The 22,566-nt window shown below is 41.1% G+C and overlaps 1 protein-coding gene across 1 annotated transcript in view; it reads left to right on the forward strand.

Moving 5' to 3' along the window:
• The window catches only part of LOC134677970 (anoctamin-4), a 73,597-nt gene extending 51,079 nt beyond the window's left edge, over window positions 1–22,518 (forward strand). Inside the window, exons 16-25 of the mRNA XM_063536400.1 lie at window positions 2,227–2,391; window positions 3,197–3,340; window positions 4,401–4,570; window positions 8,072–8,211; window positions 9,566–9,725; window positions 10,501–10,546; window positions 12,679–12,784; window positions 13,678–13,853; window positions 15,546–15,732; window positions 17,370–22,518. Of these exons, the coding sequence (XP_063392470.1) occupies window positions 2,227–2,391; window positions 3,197–3,340; window positions 4,401–4,570; window positions 8,072–8,211; window positions 9,566–9,725; window positions 10,501–10,546; window positions 12,679–12,784; window positions 13,678–13,853; window positions 15,546–15,732; window positions 17,370–17,461 (1,386 nt within the window). The 3' untranslated portion in view covers window positions 17,462–22,518. The remainder of the gene's footprint in view (window positions 1–2,226; window positions 2,392–3,196; window positions 3,341–4,400; window positions 4,571–8,071; window positions 8,212–9,565; window positions 9,726–10,500; window positions 10,547–12,678; window positions 12,785–13,677; window positions 13,854–15,545; window positions 15,733–17,369) is intronic.
• Window positions 22,519–22,566: the final 48 nt, after the last annotated feature.

Here is a 22,566-nt window from a genome sequence, read left to right on the forward strand (position 1 = left end):
TGGCAGAAGACCATGAGATACATGGCTACTAGCTCGGCTGTTCTTTTCACGGTAAGTAGATTCTTTCAGAATAGCAGCCTAAAGGGGCCCACAGATTACCAGTTCGCCAGTTGTTCAAAACGGTCACCTGCGTTTAACTGACAGGCTGACATCATCCGGCGAACTGGTAATCTGTAGGCGCCTTAAAGTCTACTGAATACTTAAATGCCAAAGGATCTTCACAAGAACGTTTTTCTTGGCTATAACGACAAAATTCTACACAAGCCTGTTAGCCAAGTCACAAGAAAGGAGCCTTATCTACCAGGCTGCCAGAAGACCAGGAGATACGTGGCTACTAATTGAGCTATCCGTTAGCAGGGAAGAAAAGTGCCACTTTGATCCCTCTTGGCAGAGAAGTAAAAGAAAAGTGTCGGACTATTGACAATAATTAACATTATGAGTGGTGGGTGGTTTGAAAATGTGATGTCTACCCCAAACTTTTCCATACACTTTTCGTCGGGTAGATGCACAAATCTCTGTTTTGACATTTTGCTGGGACAATCAGTCAGCCGCGACCACGACCAGTGAAACCTGTGTCGAAACGTCGGTAAATAAAGGTAATTGAATATAATTCGCGTTAGACCCGTCTATAATGTGAGTTAATAAGTAAAAGCCCTTTTTCGAATTGGTGATGTGAAAAGATTATGTACACATACTCCACTCACAAAAGGTGGGTAGAATAGAAGGAATGAAATACTTCCTTTCTGACTATACCTGACCATACGTACGCATACAAAATACGTAAATAAATAAATATTCTTCCCTGCAATGAATTTTAGACGCCGCTTTTCTCCACGTTAATTTTATCTATATTCCTCGCACGGGATAGGAACTACCGGCCTTGGTTGTAATACTTGTAATGTACCTACCATTATTACAAATCCTGGATTACTCATCAACATCATTCGCTTGCCCTTATCCCATTCACTTGGGGTCGGCGCATCAGATCTTTTTTATTCCATACCTCTCTCTCGCCCGTCATCTCATCATTCACTCATCTCTCACACAGTCCATCCACCTTTTCCTCGGTTTTCCTCTCCCGTTACTTCCCTCCCGGTTTCTTCATATCACGACCTATTCCAAGATTTTGCAGTGGGAAATACATATCAGCACATTGTGAACAAAGAAGTTATGATAGAACTTATTTCTCGAAGCACTAGAACTAGTCGCAAAATAAAAATTGGAATTCCCTGGCTTTACGCCAAATGTTGTTAGGACAATCCATCATCTCATGAAGTATTACCACTGATACCCAAAGTATCTTAACTGTACATATTTGACACACAATTGTGTTCCTACTTTACAAAAGCTTAGGGTCTAAAATTGTACTTAGATAAATTTGGATTTTTAGTAAGTGACTTTGAAGTGCAAGATCTGATGATAGAGTGCCTAAGTACATGTTCGCAAATATTGACGGAAGGATAATCTTAGATTCTATTTGCGTCATGTCATTAACCTCATTTTGTTATCTTTAAATGTATTTTAGAATAAATTATTGGCAAGTTTTTTTATTCTCAATTTATTTGTGAACAGCATCTTAAAGGCCTCCCTCCTCCCTTTCCACGTATCCCGGTCTTGACCCGTCTCCCATCAGTTTCTATCAGGCGTCAAAGTCATCTCGCCAACGCCGTCGAGGTTTGATGTGGGACCCAATTGGTTGTTATTTTAACCCACAAGTCATCCGGCATACGGCAAACGTGTCCCGCCCAGTCCCACTTTAGCTTGGCGGCTGTTTCAGCCATGTGTAGAAGTTTTTAAACATGTTTTTTAATGTTTTTTTTTGACACATTATTGATGACTTATGGAACTGAAACGTGGCCGCTTACTGTGTGCCTCATGTGAGAGGGTTATGCTGTGGGAGTCTCTCTGCGTGATCGCATCAGAAATGAGGTCATCCGCAGCAAAACCAAAGTAACCGATATAGCCGAATCGCTAAACTTAAGTGGCAGTGGGCGGGGCACATTGCCCGTAGAACCTATTGCTGCTATTGGGGCGGAAAGGTTCTCGAATGTCGACCTCGTACCGGAAGGCGCAGCGTAGGTAGACCCACAAGATGGACTGACGACCTGGTAAAGGTTGCGGGAGTCCGCTGGATGCGGGTGGCGCAAGACCGGTCATTGCGGGACTCTTTGGGGGAGGCCTATGTTTATGATGCTGATATGATGATGTTTAATGTTTCTTCCACAGATAACAATAGTCCTGGGCGCCGTCCTGGGCACAATAATCTACCGGATCTCGATGGTGTCGGTCATCTACGGAGGCTCCGGGTTCTTCCTCAAGAAACACGCCAAAATCTTCACCTCAATGACCGCTGCCGTCATTAACTTGATCATCATTATGATACTCACTAGGGTAAGTCACTTTCTCCATCTTTCCAGTTTCTCGTTTCTCTCTTTCTATTCCTCTCTTTCACCAACAAAGTTCTTATAAGACAGCTTATCTGTAATATTTTCTTAACTCCCATCTTTACTGTCTCACCGACTCGCAGTTGGTCGGTTTTTTTCCTATTCCGAGTCTTCATAAAGAAATTTCTCGGGAATTCATCAATTGAAAACATCCAGCCAAAAAACGAATATTTTAGTATTGAAGTATGAAACAGAAAATAATAGGAAAGGTATAAAGAATGTTCCAATATAAGAATCCCGTCTTGTGATATTGAAACGTATACTCTCGTTCACCATAATTTGTGTTAGGTGCCGTAAAATGGGGTGAGTAGGGTCAAAACTGAAATTCAAACCTCGATAACATTGTATAAAACTGAATGGTGTATATATAAGTGTTCCGGACGTTTGTATTTAAGTTTTTATTTTATTTTGGGTAGTTCCTTTTCATAACTTTGACGATAAAGAGGAAAACCTACCTCACCCCGTAGTGCCTCGTATTTGGGGTGAGAGGGGTTTTCATACAAAGGTGATTTTGGAAGATTGTTGGATCGATTTTTTTATTATGCGTATTACTATAGCTCCATTTTAAATTGGAATACATTATTTTTGTAGCAGTAGCCTTAAAATCCCTTCTCACCCGTCTCAAACCTTCTCTCCCCACCTCTCCCTGCGAAACCTACTCACCCCGTTTTACGGTTCTGGAAAGTGCGTGCGTTCACTATAACTTGAAGAAAGTGAAGTGAGAATTTTTGACTTTATTATTTTGGTTTCAGATATACGCTAAAGTGGCGGTCTACCTGACCAACATGGAGAACCCACGAACACAGACTGAATACGAAGATTCTTACACATTCAAGATATTCTTCTTTGAATTCATGAACTTCTACTCTTCGCTCATCTACATTGCCTTCTTTAAAGTAAGTGGGGAGTTAGTGTAGCGCTTTTTTTATCCAATCTTCAGTCTCCAACCAATTTCTTCTTCCTCGCGTTATCCCGGCATTTTGCCACGGCTCATGGGAGCCTGGGGTCCGCTTGACAACTAATCCCATGATTTGACGTAGGCACTAGTTTTTACGAAAGCGACTGCCATCTGACCTTCCAACCCAGAGGGAAAACTAGGCCTTATTGGGATTAGTCCGGTTTCCTCACGATGTTTTCCTTCACCGAAAAGCGACTGGCAAATATCAAATGATATTTCGTACATAAGTTCCGAAAAACTCATTGGTACGAGCCGGGGTTTAAACCCGCGACCTCCGGATTGAAAGTCGCACGCTCCTACCGCTAGGCCACCAGCGCTTTTTTTGTCTCCAACCAATTTATCGCAGTGAATTTAAGTAGATTTTACCAAATTAATATTTTAGAGTTTTTTTGCGACGAAATATCATATGGCATAAACACCCAAATGAAATTATGACATAAAAATTGTTTGGAAAGTGATATTCTGCGATAAAGTGCTTTGTGGTAACTTCGAAAATAGGTTAATAATGAAAATCTACATCTATCTAAACTGGAAGCACTCTCTAAAGTAGCAGTACGCAAGATGCCCTGGTAAGCACTGCATTAACGTAAGTTGTTCTAAAGTGTGAAATAGATCATGGCAAGGTGGTGATACTGGTGCTCGACGCGGTCCCAGAACATGTCATCTTGAAACTTAATTAATTGTACATAGAGATGACAGCAGGGTGTCATCTATTGGGCATTAGCATGTCGAGCACTAGTACACACCACCTTAATTATTCCTTTAGTAGGTAGGTACCTGATGTTATTGTCCTATGGCACTCCAGAGGTGCAAAGGGCCTTCACAAGCTCGCGCCACGCCTTCCTATCTTCAGCGACCCTTCTGGCCTCGCTCCAGCTCAACCTGGCCGCTCGTAGTTTGTAACGGACCGCTGCCAAGAGTGTACAGGGCACCCGAGGCCACAGCTTCCGGTAGGTACCTGACATATGTACCAAATTGACGGTGTATCTCTTCAACAGGGGCGCTTCTACGACTACCCCGGCGACGACCAAGCCCGCAAGTCCGAATTCTTCAAGCTGAAGGGCGACATCTGCGACCCCGCGGGCTGCCTGTCCGAGTTGTGCATACAACTCGCCATCATCATGATCGGCAAGCAGTGTGTCAACAACTTCGTGGAGCTCGGCAACCCGTAAGTATTCTTCGCTGAAATTGTCTAGTAGATATCGCTTTTGAGACTTGTTTGGAAACCAGTGAGCCCGCCTCATCTTCATCAGAAATGCTTAGAGTGTGGTGAGTTTTTCCACTTTTCCTTTTTAGGGCTCCGTACCCAAAGGGTAAAACGGGACCCTATTACTAAGACTCTGCTGTCCGTCCGTCCGTCCGTCCGTCTGTCACCAAGCTGTATCTCACGAACCGTGATAGCTAGACAGTTGAAATTTTCACAGATGATGATTTCTGTTGCCGCTATAACAACAAATACTAAAAACAGAATAAAATAAAGATTGGAAGAAGGGCTCTTAGCTTAAGAAGCTTAAGAAGGGCTCCCATACAACAAACGTGATTTTTGATCGAAGTTAAGCAACGTCGGGCGGAGTCAGTACTTGGATGAGTGACCGTTTTTTTTTTGCCTTTTACCTACGGAACCCTTCGTGCGCGAGTCCGACTCGCACTTGCCCGGTTTTTCTAAACATTGTTGTATCGTTTGCAAACATTTTTGATGCATACTTTAATTCAGCGGTCGGCAACAGGCGGCCCGCGGGCCAAGAAACACAGGGTCCAAGAAAGAAACTCAATGGTACAAGCCAGGGTACCCGGGGTCCGAACGCACTGCTTTTGATTTGGAAGCCATATGTTTTATAGTTAGACTAGAGCACCGACGTCCAAAAGATATTTTTATATTATAAAATCAACAGTTTCCAGATAGTTAGGGTCGGTTGCACCAAACTGTTCGTAGTGTTCGTATCGTTTAAAGAGTTCGCTCAATTTTTATGTATGGAAAGTTTCATAGTAAAGCGCCGGGGCGCGCCGGCTGACGTTGATCAGTCTGTCAAATGTGGTTGGTGCAACTGGCCCTTATTTCTTCTCCGTCGAATTACTCTTGACAGAGCAGTCGTGGTCACGTTGAACGACGAACGATTCTACGCCAGTTGTCCCTGGCAGATGCTTCTCTGGCACATGTGTTAAGTGGGGTGTTGGTAAGGGCTTTTATCTGATCCGTCCAACGCATTGGGGAACGTCCTCTTGACCTACAGCCATTGACCCGTCCCTGGACAACAAGTCTCTCCATGGCCTGCTCTCCACGTCGCGTCACATGTCCGAAGTATCTGAGGATACGCGCTCTGACCGTAGCTGAGAGCCTCTCTTTCACCTTAAGTTCTTCAAGTATGGAGACGTTTGTACGGTGTTGTGTCCAAGATACTCGCAGCATTCGTCTCCAACACCACATTTCGAGTGCGTCGATTCTTTGTCTCTCTCGCTCCTTCACTGTCCATGTCTCAGCACCATACAGTAATATAGGGAATACGAGAGACCGCACTAATTGGACTTTGGTGGCTTTGGTGATATTTCTGTCCTGCCATATCCTCTTCAACTTCTCCATGGCAGATCTTGTAATAGCAATTCGTCTTTTAATTTCATCCGCAGAGCCTCCAGAATTAGTTACAAGTGATCCTAAGTAAATGTAAGACTGTACGACTTCACAATTTGCAATCTCGGTTATATCTGGAGCATTGTTTTGATTTCGATCGACAATCATCATTTTTGTTTTTTGCCGGTTTATTTTAAGGCCAAACTGGAGGCTGGTGCGTTCAACACGGTTTAATAGTTCCGCAATGTTCTCTTTACTCGTTGCTATTAATGTAGTATCATCGGCGTATCGGAGATTTGAAATGTTTTTGCCGCCAATAGGAATACCGTCTGTCCACTCTTCCAGAGCTATTCTCATAATGTGTTCCGTGTAAATATTGAACAGAAGAGGCGACAAAATGCAACCTTGCCTAACTCCTGCCGAAGGATGTAGAGGTTGGGAAGTGACATTATCCACTCTGACTGAAGCAGAGCCATACTCGTAAAGGGACCTGAGGATATGCACCAAGTGCTTCGGTACTCCCATTTCCATGAGGGTCTTCCACAATTGTGGCCATCTAACAGAATCAAATGCCTTTTGGAAATCAACAAAGCATATAAAAGTCGGTCTGTTAAATTCCTTTGCTTTCTCTATTATCTGTCTCACGATTAGGATCTGTTCTCGTGTACCTTTGCCCTTAACGAACCCGGCCTGTTCTGGTGCTATTTCCTTCTGAATATAAGCCTTCAACCTTTCGTTCACTATATGGAGTAAAATTTTGCTAGCATGGGGTATGAGTGCTATAAGACGATAGTTACTGCATTTTGTCGTAGACCCTTTCTTATGTAATGGTATAAACACAGACTGTGTCCATTCCTTTGGCCACAGCCCGCCCCTCCAGATCTTGTTACATATAGTGTGAAATATGTCTACGCCAAAATCTCCGCAGCACTTGATTGTTTCAATTGGAATACAGTCGTTTCCAACTGCCTTCCCTTCCTTTAGATGGTTGATTGCAGCTTTAACTTCCTCCCTTATTATATGAGGTTCCAGGTCTTGCTCTTCTGGATTGGTAGAGACATAGTTGTGCGAGTTGGGGTCAAAAAAGAGCGACTGGCAGTAATCCTTCCAGACTTCCAGAATATTTTCCAGCTCTGTAACGACCCTTCCTTCTGCGTTTTCGATAGTCCATGTTTTAGAGCTAAACTTTTTAGTAATTTCACGGATCTTCTTGTGAAGGTCTTTGGTTTCGTGCTTCTCGCCGTGTGTCTGTATTTCTGTGCATATATTTTGAAGAAACATATTTTTATCACGACGGCACGCAGCTTGAATGCGGGAGCTTAGATTATTCTGCTGTGTGGTACTAGCCCCAATAGCTTTTAAAACACGTCTTTCTTCAATTATAGCGAGAGTCTCATTGGTCATCCAGCGTTGGCGTTTTTGTGTCGCATCTTTCGGTCGTTCTGCAGATTTCGCAGAATCTATTATAATCGATTTGGCTTGAGACCAGGTTTCTTCTACTGTATATTGATCAAAATTCAGCTCAGCCCAGTTGCATCTCAGTTCTTCTATCCTTTTAGAGAATTTTTCGCGGTCATCGACCCTTATTCGAGGGCGTTTCGTAGTGGTTCTCGCGGTTTTTAGTTTAAGTTTTACTTCTGTCACTAGCAACTGGTGGTCTGTGCCACAATCCGCTCCCGGCCGAGTTACGGTGTTTTTAATTGAAGACTTCCATCTGGATCTGATCAATATATAGTCTATTTGATTCCGGTAATTCCCATCCGGTGAAACCCACGTGTAAAGTCGCCTGTGATGATGTTTGAACATGCTGTTTGTTATGGTAAGACCATTATCCGCAGCAAACTGTATAAGTCTTACGCCACGCTCATTTCGTTGCCCAAGACCATATCTTCCCACGACCTCCCGCAGTTCATCATCTGCTGAAGTTGATCCTATTTTTGCGTTGAAATCACCTGATACCAAAAGTAGTTCTCTATTAGGTGTCTCATTCATAGCAATTTCTAAGATGCGGTAGAAACTCTCGACCTCATCATCATCAGCGGCACAAGTAGGTGCATATACTTGTATGATGTTCAGGCCCTTATTTGTACAAATTAATTCCAGAAAAATCCACAACTGGTGGCGCCAGCGGACCCATCGAGCTATCACCCGAGACCCGACTAAGCCCCATATGGCTTGGGAGCAGGACTACCATCTCCAAGACCCTGGCAGACTTGCACTCTTTGACGAGTACCTGGAGATGAGTGAGTTCTCCCTGTCTATCTTATCTAATCTTGTTTGTCTTGTTTCTCTTCTATCTTGTCTTGTTCTAATTACCTTTCTTGTTTATTGATATATGTATCGGGCGCTCTAACGATTTCGATGAAATTTGCTACATGGGTGTTTTCGGGGGCGATAAATCGATCTAGCTAGGTCTTATCCAAAGAGTAAAGTAAGTATACAGGGTGTTACTGACTATCGGGCTTTAAATCCAGGGCTCGATTCTACTCGCTAAACTGACCTACTTTTATTATGGCACCAACCCCGAATACACGAAAAATTTTTTTACGTTTTCATACATTTTGTCTGATCAAATGTCGACGTTTTCTATGGAAAAGCCAAAATTTTTCCCCGATTTTAGGTTTGGTCCCATAGTAAAAGTAGCTCAGTTTACCGAGTAAAAACAGGCCCTGGAATTGCCCATGGTCGGACACATACTGTATAGTCTTATCTCTTACTTTTATATGTTTTCCGAGCAAAACTCGGTCTCCCAGATATTTAGAGACTTATGAACGCAGTGCCATACGCGCTCCTTTCAATGAATTACCTACTCATACTTAGCATCACAAAATTAATCCATTCACCAGCCTATTACAAATTTTATATTAAAGGAAAAAATGGAAAAATTACGCTTCCGGCAGGACCCCAGCAGCAGGAGCAGGAGGGGCAGGGGAGCAGGAGGAGGAGGCCAGAAGCGTAATTTTTCCATTTTTTCCTTTAATATAAAATTTGGAATATCGCTCGCAGACGTATCTGCATGTTAAAAAAATTGATTCAGCCTATTACAATTGTTCGGTGTGATCCGTTATCTTATTTTCTTCTTTTGTAACATTTTTTTTATTATTAATCATTCAAAACTGTGCAGGAGCCACAGGTTTTTTGCAAAACGTGGCCGTAACAAGGCTATATTACTTTTACTGTTTGCCACGAACATACTCGCAAACGCTGCCGCGATCCATTTCCCATATTATTGACATAGAAATATTTCCTTTGGAAGCTAGGTACCGCTCAGACCTTGGAACGCTTATCAGCCTTCACTGAGAGAAAAATCATCACCAGGAATTAAAAAACAGTTCTGTACTGGGGGAAAAATTGAAGTTTTAGTAATAATTATGGACGTTTCACTATTTCTGTAAAGTTTATTTATTTCCACAAACAGCTCAGTAATCCCAAATATAATTTCAACAAACAGATAATAGAAATTGCAAGAACTAATAGAAATTACAAAAGTCAATTTATTTGTTCCTATTAGTTAACTCTCCTTGTCCCCGGATTCTAAGTGTATTTTTGTTGTACTTTTCTCTCAGTGTTGTTTAAAACTTAATTCATCTTTCACAGTTCTTCAATACGGCTTCGTAACATTATTCGTGGCTGCGTTCCCGCTGGCGCCTCTGTTCGCGTTGCTCAACAACATTGCTGAGATCAGACTGGACGCCTACAAGATGGTCACACAGGCGCGAAGACCGTTGGCAGAGAGAGTTGAAGATATTGGTGCTTGGTAACTACTACTTATACCTACTAGAGTTAGACCAAGTATCGCAAATGTTATTTTAAACGTCAAACTTCTATGAAATTATGACGTATAAGTAACACTTGCACTGCGTGTGCTATCAAAATCATTGCAGACTAATCGTTACAACGTCATTTCCATTAAAAGACGTCATTCGTTTACTAGCATTAAGCGTATTAAAAAAAAGTCATCTAAGTAATCTTACCAAAGGGCTTGTGCACAAATCACGCGAGGTTTGATAGGGGGAGGGGCGTCACGAATAAATCACGATAGATCACGTTGGGGGAGGGGGGTATAAGGAAACCTCACTTGTATTTTTCTACCGTGAACGAAACTAAGAAAAAAAAGCTACCACATGAGTAGATACTTGTTCTCGGTTTCGTTAAATATATATCTTCACTCTGCACTTCAAAATTGCGAGTCTATTTAACGAAAATAGTAATAATAAACTAGATTTTCTATATACAATACTATTTATCTTAAAATTAGGTCGAATTAAAATTGCACAACCCCAAAGCTACCGAACCAGATAAATACATAATGGACTTTAACAAGATTCGACCACGTCGGCCTCTGGCAGAGGTTTACCTTAATTCTACTACGTTTTTATAAATCATCATCATCATGTCTATCAGAAGACGTGTAGTAGGCCCTGAGTAGACATCTTCCAAAGAAGTAATTTTGACCGATCTAGCCAATTATTTGGCCTCATGGGTCACCATTTATAGGTAATTTCTACAACGTTGAAATACACTTCTTTCAGGTATGGCATTTTACGGGGGATTACTTACGCAGCAGTTGTTTCTAATGTAAGTACATATATTCATAGTAAAAAAATAAATATTGGTTGTAAAGTCGGGTTACCTAGTTACGAACAATAATTGTGCGTTATTACCATGGAGATTTGTCCACAACGTTACATGGAGATCTGTCCGCAACGTGACTCTTATTCGTGCATGCCACCTGTGTTCATCGATTTATAAGACGTTATCACGTCAAAAGGCTCACTTGGATCGCTTAAATATACATACCTACATGCTGTAGGGTATGCCAACAATTGTAACATATTTAACTCAGTATACAGCTCACACGCGTAGTAGTTTCGTATCTATATAATACTCACGCCTATTTCCCGGAGGGGTAGGCAGATACCACGGATTTCCACTTGCTACGATCCTGACATACCTCTTTCGCTTCCTTCACTTTCATAACATTCCTCATACACGCTCGCCGGTTTAGGGTACTCTTGACCTGGCCTTTCTTCAGGATTACCTTAGGTTTTTTATAATGTGTTTATATGTATTTTTATTGTTTTGTAAGTGTTTTTATATTTTACTTTTATATTCATATTATAAAAATACCTAACCTAAGACGATAAATAAATAAAGAGAAAATCATTTATTTCAGGCAAAGCCCATAAAAGTGTTAGTATCTGTACAAAGCAAGACTTAAGACTATTGTTAATAAAATACAGAGTCACAAAACACAGACATAACCGGATGAGCATAAATTCATTAAAACAGTCAACAAAATACATGTAAAAATAAAATTTAATAATTGAATTGCGAATTACAGAAATAAATTAAATTAAAAACATTAAAATAATAACAATAAAAGTTAAAAAATCGATCGACAATAAAATAAAAAAAATAAAAATTAAATTTAAAAAGGTTAAATAGTAATTATAATAAAAACATGTCATCAGTTAAAATTTAAAAATTACCAATTATAATTTACGAATGTCAAATGAAGGCCGATCCATCTTTTAAGCATGGGTGAATCCCACCTGTCGGCAAACACCCTTAGAAGGCTGCTGGGGCTCCCCCGCATCCTTTCTAACAATGAGGCGCAGCGCTTCCTCATGATCGCATGAAAGCCGTCAATCCCCGCCTCCGTAAACATGCCCGAAGCACTGCACCTCGGATGAAGCCCCAGCAACGCCCTAAGTGCATTATTATATTGCACCCGGAGTGCGCTGTACGTTCTCTGCGTATAATTGACCCAGAGATTGCAAGTGTAAAAGCACTGGCAGTATGCCCTAAATAGCGTTAGTTTTACTTTTCTAGTACAGCTTGCAAATCTCCGAGCCAACATATTGCAGCGAACAGACAGCGCCCTCCGCTCCCTCTCTATGTCCATATTGTCAGAGAGATCTTCAGTGACCCAGTGGCCCAGATACTTAAAATGCTTAACCCGGTTTAAATGGGTGCCACACAGAGCAATTGGTGGCACAACCTCGTACGTCTTAGCACCAGCCTTGAAGATTATGAATTCACTCTTCTTAGCATTGTATCTGAGCCCATGGTCCACTGCATACCTCTCACAGACACCGAGCAAGTTTTGCAATGCGCCGAGAGATGGCGTGAGCAGCACCATGTCGTCTGCATAGCTGATGTTGTTAATACAAACTCCATCAACCGAACAACCGACGTTGGTGCCGCTCAACTCCTCTATCAAACCATTGATGTACAGGTTGAAAAGCCGGGGAGACGTAAGCCCCCCCTGTCTCACCCCGCACTCCAGCCTGTACTCCTCCGAAAGAACACCCGCCCATCTCACACAGTTTCTCTGGTTATGGTACCAATATTTAAGAAGAGAGGTTACCTCTGTCGGCATCCCTGCTACTTCCTCAACCTTGTTCCATAGGACCTTATACGAGACGAGGTCGAAGGCCTTAGATAAGTCCAGGAAACATGCAAAGACTGGCGTTTTTCTAGACGTATAATACTGAAATACTCGTACCAAACACATTCGTACGTTTCCGTGAAAATACGATGGAAAATAATTATATAATATTTGAAACTTTCGCGTTTTAAAATAATTATGCACTACAACTGTTAGCACTTTTCTTCATCTTCTTCAATGTTTATATTATGTATCAAAACATTCAAACATCTTGAATGTTTTGATACATTTACTAGGGTTTTTATATTTGTTACAGGCGTTTGTGATAGCCTACACGAGCGATTTCATCCCCCGCATGGTGTACAAATACGTATATTCACCGGACAATACTCTAGCCGGGTACATCGACCACTCTTTATCACGTAAGCACAGAATAAATAATAGTACTACGGAAGACTCACTCTCTAACAAAACGCGTCTGTTACGATCAGCACAGATATGGCCGCTAGGTGGCGACAGCGCCACGTGCGGCTTATGGCTAGCCACCAAGATTGCGTTGGAACGGATGTACTTTTAGCTACCTGTACGAGTAGCAAAGCGGCGAAATCGCGGAGTGAGCCACGCCTGACGTAAGACAAAATTTTAATCTATTCCTTAACGACCTCTTAACCAAGTCGTTAATGACCCTGGCGAAATCATCAGGAGGTCCCGGGTTCATATTCTGGTAAAGGATGACTCACGCTAGACCGGGCCGGAGCTTTCGGCGCTTCGTTTTCAATGGAAAGCACCACGTGATCTTTGACCAGCCGTCATAGAAAATGACATGTCAGACGCCTTGGCCCGGGCTCGGCCCGGTCTAGTGTGAGTCATCCTTAAGGGCATTTATTTGTGTGTTCATTACAGGTATTTGTTCCGGAGTTATGGAATTATTCTATATATTTAAAGTATTTATCTATATCTAGGTATCTATCCATATTATCTAAAACTCACAATACACGCCTTTTGAGCTTACTATGGGACTAGGCTGATTTTGTAAAGATTTTTCCCAAAAAAAAGTAAAGTATTTAAGTTACTGGGTAACCCTGGTTGGAAAACTATGCTCTCATTTGCTGCAGCTGAGCCCAAGGTCTGTTTTGCAATCTTTATTCTCTCCATTTAGTACAATATATTCACTTAATAGTAAAAAAATGCTTAACCAGATACTGGGTCATAGCCATTTCTTTTCTGTTCCTGAAAGTTAAAGGCAATTTCAAACTCCCTTCCACTGCTGTCTTCCTCGAGATCACTTCAAATTCAAATGTTATTAATTTTCCAGTGTTCAACACATCAGACTACCGGGAAGAGTGGGGGGCGGACGAGAACGAGGTAGACCCACCTACCTGCGCGTACCGAGGCTACCGGAACCCTCCAGACCACTTTGATCCTTATGGACTCTCTCCACACTACTGGCATGTGTTCGCCGCTCGGTTGGCGTTCGTTGTAGTGTTTGAGGTAAGTTGTAAGAGTAACTATTTCCTGAGCCCAAAAGAAGTATTTTAAAATCCGCTAGTGCGAGTTGAAAGCAAGGTGAGAGCTCGCAACGAGTCCATGGCTTCGCTACTCGCTCGCAAATTGCCAAGATACTAAAGGCCTATTTCGCAAATGCTCAAATCACGAATCCGAATATTTAGTAAAAATAAATTCTAGATATCTAAATAGACAGGTACTGGTAGCTGTCGGTCTTCGCCTAGGATCCAACATTGTCTCACCCCATCGCTGCCCCTGCGGAACTTTTGTGGACAGCCTTGGACACCACGGTTTATCGTGTTCTAAAAGTGCCGGCCGCCTATCACGCCATGCCTGCCTTAACGACATCCTCCGTCGGGCCTTCGTCAGCGCCAACGTCCCAGCCATTCTCGAACCACCTGGCCTCGCGCGCGACGATGGCAAGAGGCCCGACGGAATGACCCTTGTGCCCTGGAGCGTGGGACGGGCCCTTATTTGGGACGCAACGTGTGTGGACACCCTGGCACCGTCTCACCTCGGTTCAACATCATTGAGAGCGGGCGCGGCGGCCGCAGCTGCTGAGGCAGCAAAATGCCGCAAATATATAGCTCTCACTGACCGGCATATATTTGCGGCATTTGCAGCCGAAACTCTGGGACCGTGGTGCCCAGGGGCCCATAAACTAGTTCGGCAACTTTCCAAAAAAATATTTGAGGTCACCGGGGACCGTAGGGCTGGCTCGTTCCTCGCCCAACGGATCGGCATAGCCATCCAAAGGGGGAACGCAGCCAGCCTTGTGGGAACCCTTCCACAGGGTTCGGACCTGGGTGATCTAGCCTAATATATACATATTCGGCTAGATCACCCACATTATGTTATATATATATTTTTTTTAGGTATTAGTTTTAGTTTTTTAGGTAGTTTTATAATTTTAGGTTAATTTTATTCTAAGTTTGTTTTTAATTATGTTTATGGTTTTATAAAATAAAAAAAGGGTACTGGTATAATTTTGAAAGATTGTATTTTACAACAGGCTTAATTTTAGACGAGACTTTTTGCGAAAGAAGAATTTCACAGTACACACCTTTAGAGTAGCAATGATTTTTAGATCAATACTCTACTTTCCTTAAATCGAGAAAAGAGTCTCTTTGAAATTTCATAAAATGCTTCAAAAAGAGAATTTAGAATGGTGATTTCTGAGGGTGAATGGTGAAAGCGCTGGTGGCCTAGCGGTGAGAGCGTGCGACTTGCAATCTGGAGGTCGCGGGTTCAAACCCCGGCTCGTACCAATGAGTTTTTCGGAACTTATGTACGATATATCATTTGATATTTACCAGTCGCTTTTCGGTGAAGGAAAACATCGTGAGGAAACCGGACTAATCTCAATAAGGCCTAGTTTACCCTCTGGGTTGGAAGGTCAGATGACAGTCGCTTTCGTAAAAACTAGTGCCTACGTGAAATCATGGGATTAGTTGTCAAAGCGGACCCCAGGCTCTCATGAGTCATGGCGAAATGCCGGGATAACGCGAGGAAGAAGAAGGAGGAGAATGGTGATTTCTCCCCTTATACCTTCCACCCTACAGCCCAGGCTATGATAGAAAGGGCACAGGATAGGATAGAGATACAGTAGAATTGCTTACAGTCAAGATCTTAAAAACATGATAATGATGTTGACTTCATGTTGTATTTTTTCACCAGCACGTAGTTTTCGGCCTCACCGGCCTCATGCAGCTCTTCATCCCCGACGTACCCACGGAGCTGCGGACCCAGATGCAGCGCGAAGCCCTACTGGCCAAGGAGGCCAAGTATGAACACGGGAGACGACGGCTCTCTACTGAATACAGACAACTAATTACGCAGAAGAGCGACAGTGGGCCAGCTACAGGTAACACTAACCTACTTTTAACTTGCTTTAGCCCTCTACGCTCTAATAAAGGCCCTAACCAAGAAGGCCAAGTATCACGGGCTCTTTACTTAAAAGTGACAGATAAGCGGGATGGAGCGGTAAGTATAACATAGGTCAGAATCGGGGAATCCTATCTACTACCGCATTTGTACTGAGTACAGACGGTTGACAATTCAGAAGAGCATCCGTGGTAGCTGCCCCACGGATGCTCAAGTAATAGTTACTTACTAGAAGCCCTACTGGCAAAGGAGGTGAAGTATGAACACGGGAGACGACGGCTCTCTACTGAATATAGACAACTAATTACGCAGAAGAGCGACAGTGGGCCAGCTACAGGTAACACTAACCTACTTTTAACTTGCTTAGTTGCCACTTGCACCATCCCACTAACCCGGAATTTAGCGGTTAAAGCGTTAACCTAGTGTCAAATTGTACTGGTAACCATGGTAACTCCAAGTTTAACTTTTTTAACCCTGGATTAGTGGAATGGTGCAAGTGGTGCTTAGTAGCCCTCTAATAACGGCCCTAATCAAGAAGGCCAAGTATCACGGGCTCTTTACTTTAAAGTGACAGATAAGCGGGATGGAGCGGTATGACATAGGTCAGAATCGGGGAATCCTATCTACTACCGCATTTGTACTGAGTACAGACGGTTGACAATTCAGAAGAGCATCCGTGGGGCAGCTACAAGTAATAGTTACTTACTAGAAGCCCTACTGGCAAAGGAGGCGAAGTACGAACACGGGAGACGGCGGCTCTCTACTGAATACAGATAACTTATTACGCAGAAGAGTGACAGCGGGCCAGCCACAGGTAACACTTACCTTCTTTTAACTTGCTTAGGGCCACTTGCACCATCCCACTAACCCGGAATTTAGCGGTTAAAGCGTTAACCTAGTGTCAAATTGTACTGGTAACCATGGTATCTCCAGGTTTAACTTGTTAACCCTGGGTTAGTGGAATGGTGCAAGTAGTGCTCAGTAGCTCTCTACGCTCTAATAACGGCCCTAACCAAGAAGGCCAAGTATCACGGGCTCTTTACTAAATGTGACAGATAAGCGGGACGGAGCGGTAAGCATGACATGGGTCAGAATCGGGGAATGCTATCTACTTCCTACTGAGTACAGACAGTTGATAATTCAGAAGAACGCGAGTGGGACTACAGGTAACACTTAGGTAGGTACGAGGATATTTTGTCTGTGGGTAGGTACTATTGTAAGTAGTCACTAAAGGGGCCCACCGATTACAAGTTCGTCGGACTATATCAGCCTGTCAGTTAAACTCAAGAGGTGACAGTTCCGAACCACTTGCTATTTCAGCCAGTCTCGGTACAAAAAGTACTGAGGATGATTGAAGTAGCATGACAAATACGAACGCTTCCGAAAAAATACGATGGAAAACAATTATGCACTCCATCTGTATTATGTTTGTTTAAAAATACAAAAAAAAATGTCATTACCTAAATAAATATTATGAGGGAACAAATGAACATACATACATACCCACATACATACCGGTCAAAATCATAACCCTCCTTTTGCGTTGCCGTAGTCGGGTAAAAATAAAATCTATGGTACAAGATATGGTATGATAGATATGGTATGTTATGTCCACAGAGCGCGCACCATGGATGCGGCGCGCCTCCCGCGCTTCAGACAGCCTGGACGCGCACGTGGCCATCGCGCAGCGCCCCTCCTCACCGCACTGACGTCACAGACTGTTCGACCTTCAACTGTTTAGGTCAGAGACAAATTAAGTGTGTGTTTATATCGTCTCGGCATCGCTCCAATCCAATCGGAGAGGCTCGAGACGAAAGGGGTGTGTGTGTGGATGTCTCGACGAGAGTGTACAGCAGGCATTAAATTAATGTAATATTAATAATCTTATCCTAATAACAAGTATACTCGTACTCACGGTAACCCTGGCTACACACGTTAACTATAAAACGTAGCGATTAAACTGTGCAGTCCGATTTGCGCAGTTTTATCTACCGTGTGTATGACAAATCGTCACGATAATCGACAACGATTTATCATACACACGGTAGATAAAACTGCGCAAATCGGACTGCACAGATAAATCGCTACGATTTATAAGTTACGTATGTAGCCGGCATAAGTATTAAGTGTAATGTGTGGACCAATGTTTTGTATTTTTGGAAAGTCGGGTAATGTCAATGAAAACTTTTATTGATGACGCAAAAAAGCCAAAGTTAATCTGAGAGGATAAATTATTTAAGTGAGTACAGGAATATGAACGAAAAATTATAAACTACAACTAACTACAACATAAACTAAAATTATAAATAAAAAAACTGGCTCCAGCTCTGTGCCTTGGGGCAAGGTGCCAAGAAGGCTGGCCCGTTTGCCGCGCTGGACAATGCCAATGCGTTGCGCGAGGCAGGTGCCAGCCCTCTTGTCACCCGTCGCCTCCACGAGGCGCTTCGCCAGCTCTTCGATGTGCGGTTGAATTTTCGGAGGCAAAAATCGATCTAGCGAGGTCTTATCTCTGAGAAAACGCGCACTGTTAAGTGTTTTACTGTGTTTTAGTCTTAATTGATTAAACTATTGTTTTTCATCAAAAAAACCTACTGTATAATTTTATAATAATCATATATGATCTCAACAGCACTCTTATAAATCATATATAATATGTCAAATGTAACTATTTACTACGAAAACATACGACAAACAGATCACTGTGTTATGTCTTTCCTGTAGACATACAAAAGAGTTAAGGGCTATAAAGGTTAATTTTCTTATTTAACCCTTATCCACGTCATAAGGTCCTCCTTTTATTTAGAGAACTATGATAAAATCATTACCTTCATGCCCACTAGCTGTTACTATTGCCCACAGGAGAGAAAACTAGTGTGTTCGCGCGAACAGTACATTTTTCTTAACTCTTGTGTATGTCTACAGGAAAGACATAACACATTGATCTGTTTGACCCACGAAGCACATGTGTCTGTTAACTATTTGTGTAAGTTATTTAAGAAATTGTACTAGATCTCTATAAAAATTATAATAAGGTGCGTTGTGGTAAACTTCTAAAGCGGGATAATTTAGAAAATGGCAAATATCAATTAAACTGGAAGCACTTTTTGCTGTAGCAAATACAATGACATGAATTTTAAGATTTTTAAGCAATTGTGATCTCACAATACTAATCTGCTACTAAAATAAGGCATCTGCCTTGGTAACCTTTGCAGTAATATTAGTGATGCTATAAGTACATACTGCTGGTTTTATAGATTTTTGCTATTTCCAAAATTACCAAGCTTAAGTTATCCCAATGCATCCTATTTAAAAATATTTATGACTCTATGTAATCTGTAGGGGGTCCCTTTGTTTTACATAAAGTTTTAAGTCATAATGTAATGTTTGTCATATTATCATTAGTCATAATTCTGAAACCATTAACTTTTCAGGATTTTCGTAAGGTTATCCTAAGATTAGGTTTGTTTTATGGCAATCCCGAGAATATACGCGTTTCTAAGAATAACAAATTATGAGTAACGAAAATGCGGACAAACAATACGTTATGATTATGACTTAAAACTTTTTGGGAAACAATAGAGACCCAATCTGTAGGTATGTATATCTATTTTTGTGGCACGTTCTATTAGCCTAAATAATATAAAATAATTGATAATTTAAATAAGATGTGAATGTGAGCATGTAACATATTTTGTCCTAATTGTAAGAGTGACATCGTTTTTAATACACATTATTTTTAAAACTTTTTAATAAAAGGGTCCAAAGAGTTAAACGTTTTAAAGTCTAGTCTTAAGAATATAAACGTAACAAGAATGTATTTAGGATGTTAGGATAATCTAAAATATCTAAATGATCTATATTTTAAGGAATCTCTTTTATATATCTGCAAATATCTGTGCATATTAGTTGTAATGAATAGGCTCAAAAAATACGTTGACAAGGATTTTTTACTGTGTTTTTTAAAAATGTTTTAGTTGGTTTATCAAAGCCAAAGGAACATAATATTTAAAATAATTTTGTTTGATTATATATTAATTAATTAAATTAATTATATATTAATGACATTTTTGTGAAGTAATTATGGAAAAAAATCCTAAAAAATTTTGTCAACTTAATTTTGGGCCCACAACTCTAATAATTTATTAATAATGACATAATTATTTATTACCTATTTTCATATTCCGTACACTCACAGTCATAAATATATAAACACCTTTTCACCTTGTTATTGTATTGAAGTCAAAATGTGTGTAGATGTTTATGGCCACGGCTGGATTCTAATCTAGACTCGTGCCGTATTTTAGTAAAGTTATAAGGTTCTTATTCTTAACCATTTGACCGCCAAATGCGCGCGGCTACAGCCCAATGTCAACCTTCGTATATTCCAATAAGGTTCACAATTACGTGCTGAGCCCAATAGGCGTAACGTACAAAGGGTTAAGGCATTTTTTCTTAACCCTTAAATCGACAACGTCTGAAATGTGCGCAAAAAAATTTGGAAAATTAGGTAATGATTAAATTGGTTTTAAATATTATTTTAACAGCATCGATGTTATATTTATTGATTCCAGTTTTACTATTTTATATAATAAATATTAATTAAAAGTAATTTGAATTTTATGTAGGTTTTGTGATTAAGGTCACAGTTATATTTTACATGTAGGTATACCTAACACATCTACCTAAGCGTACCTAAGCGCTAAAGCTAAGCTAAGCTAGGATAGGTATGTTCCTAAGCGTAAATTTATTAAAAAATTAAATAAAATTACCTACTTATTTGATTTATATCACGATTTAGCGATGTTATAATTTTTCTGCAATAAGTTAGTTGCCCAGCGGACCCCAGGCTCCCATGAGCCGTGGCAAAATGCCGGGGCAACGCGAGGAAGATGATAAAATTAGTAAACAGATTAAAAACATGCATTTAAGGGTTACACATCTTATTGTATTATAACTCTACTGTCTAGTAATAGTTGTGTTGAAAGTGCTGTCAGTCCAATTTTATGTGATATTAGTATTTTATAAGTAATCATTCGACATAACCTCAAAGTAATGGATGGTACGCAATATATAAAGAACAAGATATATTGCAATTTTCTCAATCAGATCATAGTAGGTTAGGATGTGGACTTGGGGAATAAATGGATGAAACTTTTAGTATTATTTGAATCATCATCATCATCATCATCTCAGCCATAAGACGTCCACTGCTGAACATAGGCCTCCCCCTTGGACCTCCATACGTGCCGATTGGAAGCGACCCGCATCCAGCGTCTTCCGGCGACCTTAACAAGATCGTCTGTCCATCTTGTGGGTGGACGTCCTACGCTGCGCTTGCTAGTCCGTGGTCTCCACTCGAGCACTTTTCGACCCCATCGGCCATCTTCTCTGCGTGCAATGTGGCCTGCCCATTGCCACTTCAGCTTGCTAATCCGGTGGGCTATGTCGGTGACTTCAGTTCGTCTACGGATCTCCTCATTTCTGATTCGATCACGTAGAGAAACAAACAAAAGTATTATTTGAATATACGAATAAAATCACATATATAAAGTACTTTAAAAAAATCATGTTCCTTTTTACCCCAACGTACTTACCAGCAGCGACAAATTTGCACAGTCTAAAAGACCAAATTTTAACCTTAACCCGGCTTTTTGGGAGGAAAAATGTGCGTTAAACCAAATTTCTTCAAACCGGGGCATGATGATGAATGTATCTACCATGAAGAAAACAGCGGGATTTTAAAAACCCTATCTACTGATAATTACATAATCAATAATTAAGACAAACTATAATCATTATTAAAGAACAAAACATTATAAATAATAGTTTGGTATAGTCATAGACCAGGAATCCTCTAGACCGAGTTTAGAGCAATTATTTCATGCAACCGATGATGCCAAAAATGCGGGGGACGAGGTCAGCGAAGTCCCGTGCCGTGACTGGTCCGTTCAAAGACACGGACGTCACACAAAGACACTTTCGACTCGAACATGGAGTAAAATTACCGTATGCGTGGCAGAGGGGGTAGCGCGACTATGCTGTCTGGTGGATGTTTTGTTTGTGGGTATAGTCGTTCGATTTGTAGCTGGCCCCTTTGTCTATTGTTAAGTAAAACCGCGCGTATCTATTTTTTATACTACCTATAGGTATAAAAAATGGTTCATTCACTTTGACTGGTTATTGAATTACAACTCCTATGGAAATTGCAATAAGATTCAAAATTAACTAATGGAATAATATTTTGCGAGGCTATGTGATCCTTCTACGGTTATAGTGTGTAGTTTTCAAATAGAGCTAGACGGTTAATCCTATTGTCTATTGTTAAGTAAAACCGCTCGTGCCACGTGCCACAACCACCTGCATAAAAAATACGTACTTCGGTTACTAAGTGCCGGCGAGTCGAACGCTACAGAACCAGTCTAAAATGTGTCGCATAAAGGCGCGTTATCGGAGAGCGCACCTACACTGGTTTTTTTAGCGTTTTACTAGCCCGCGCTCAGGTGCCTAATAGAATAATGAAGACCCTTTTTTGCAGGTAAGTAGCACGTGCGGTTTTACTTAACAATAGACAATAGGATTAGCCGTCGAGCTCTATTTGAAAGCTACACACTATACTGAGTGCCGGCGAGTATAGATAGGGTTTTTGAGACTTGTTAACTTAAGGAATCTCTTATCTCTAAGTGAACATACTGTATGTGTATACGTTTCTACTCAATGTTCTATAAATCTGTATATCTAATTGTATATTAAAGAATTGTTATTTCAACATGTATTTTCTTTAACCTCTTGTCTCTTCAGTCATCTTTCTAGGGTC

This window comes from Cydia fagiglandana, chromosome 27 (assembly GCF_963556715.1).
Source record: "Cydia fagiglandana chromosome 27, ilCydFagi1.1, whole genome shotgun sequence".
NCBI classification, from domain to species: Eukaryota; Metazoa; Arthropoda; class Insecta; order Lepidoptera; family Tortricidae; genus Cydia; species Cydia fagiglandana.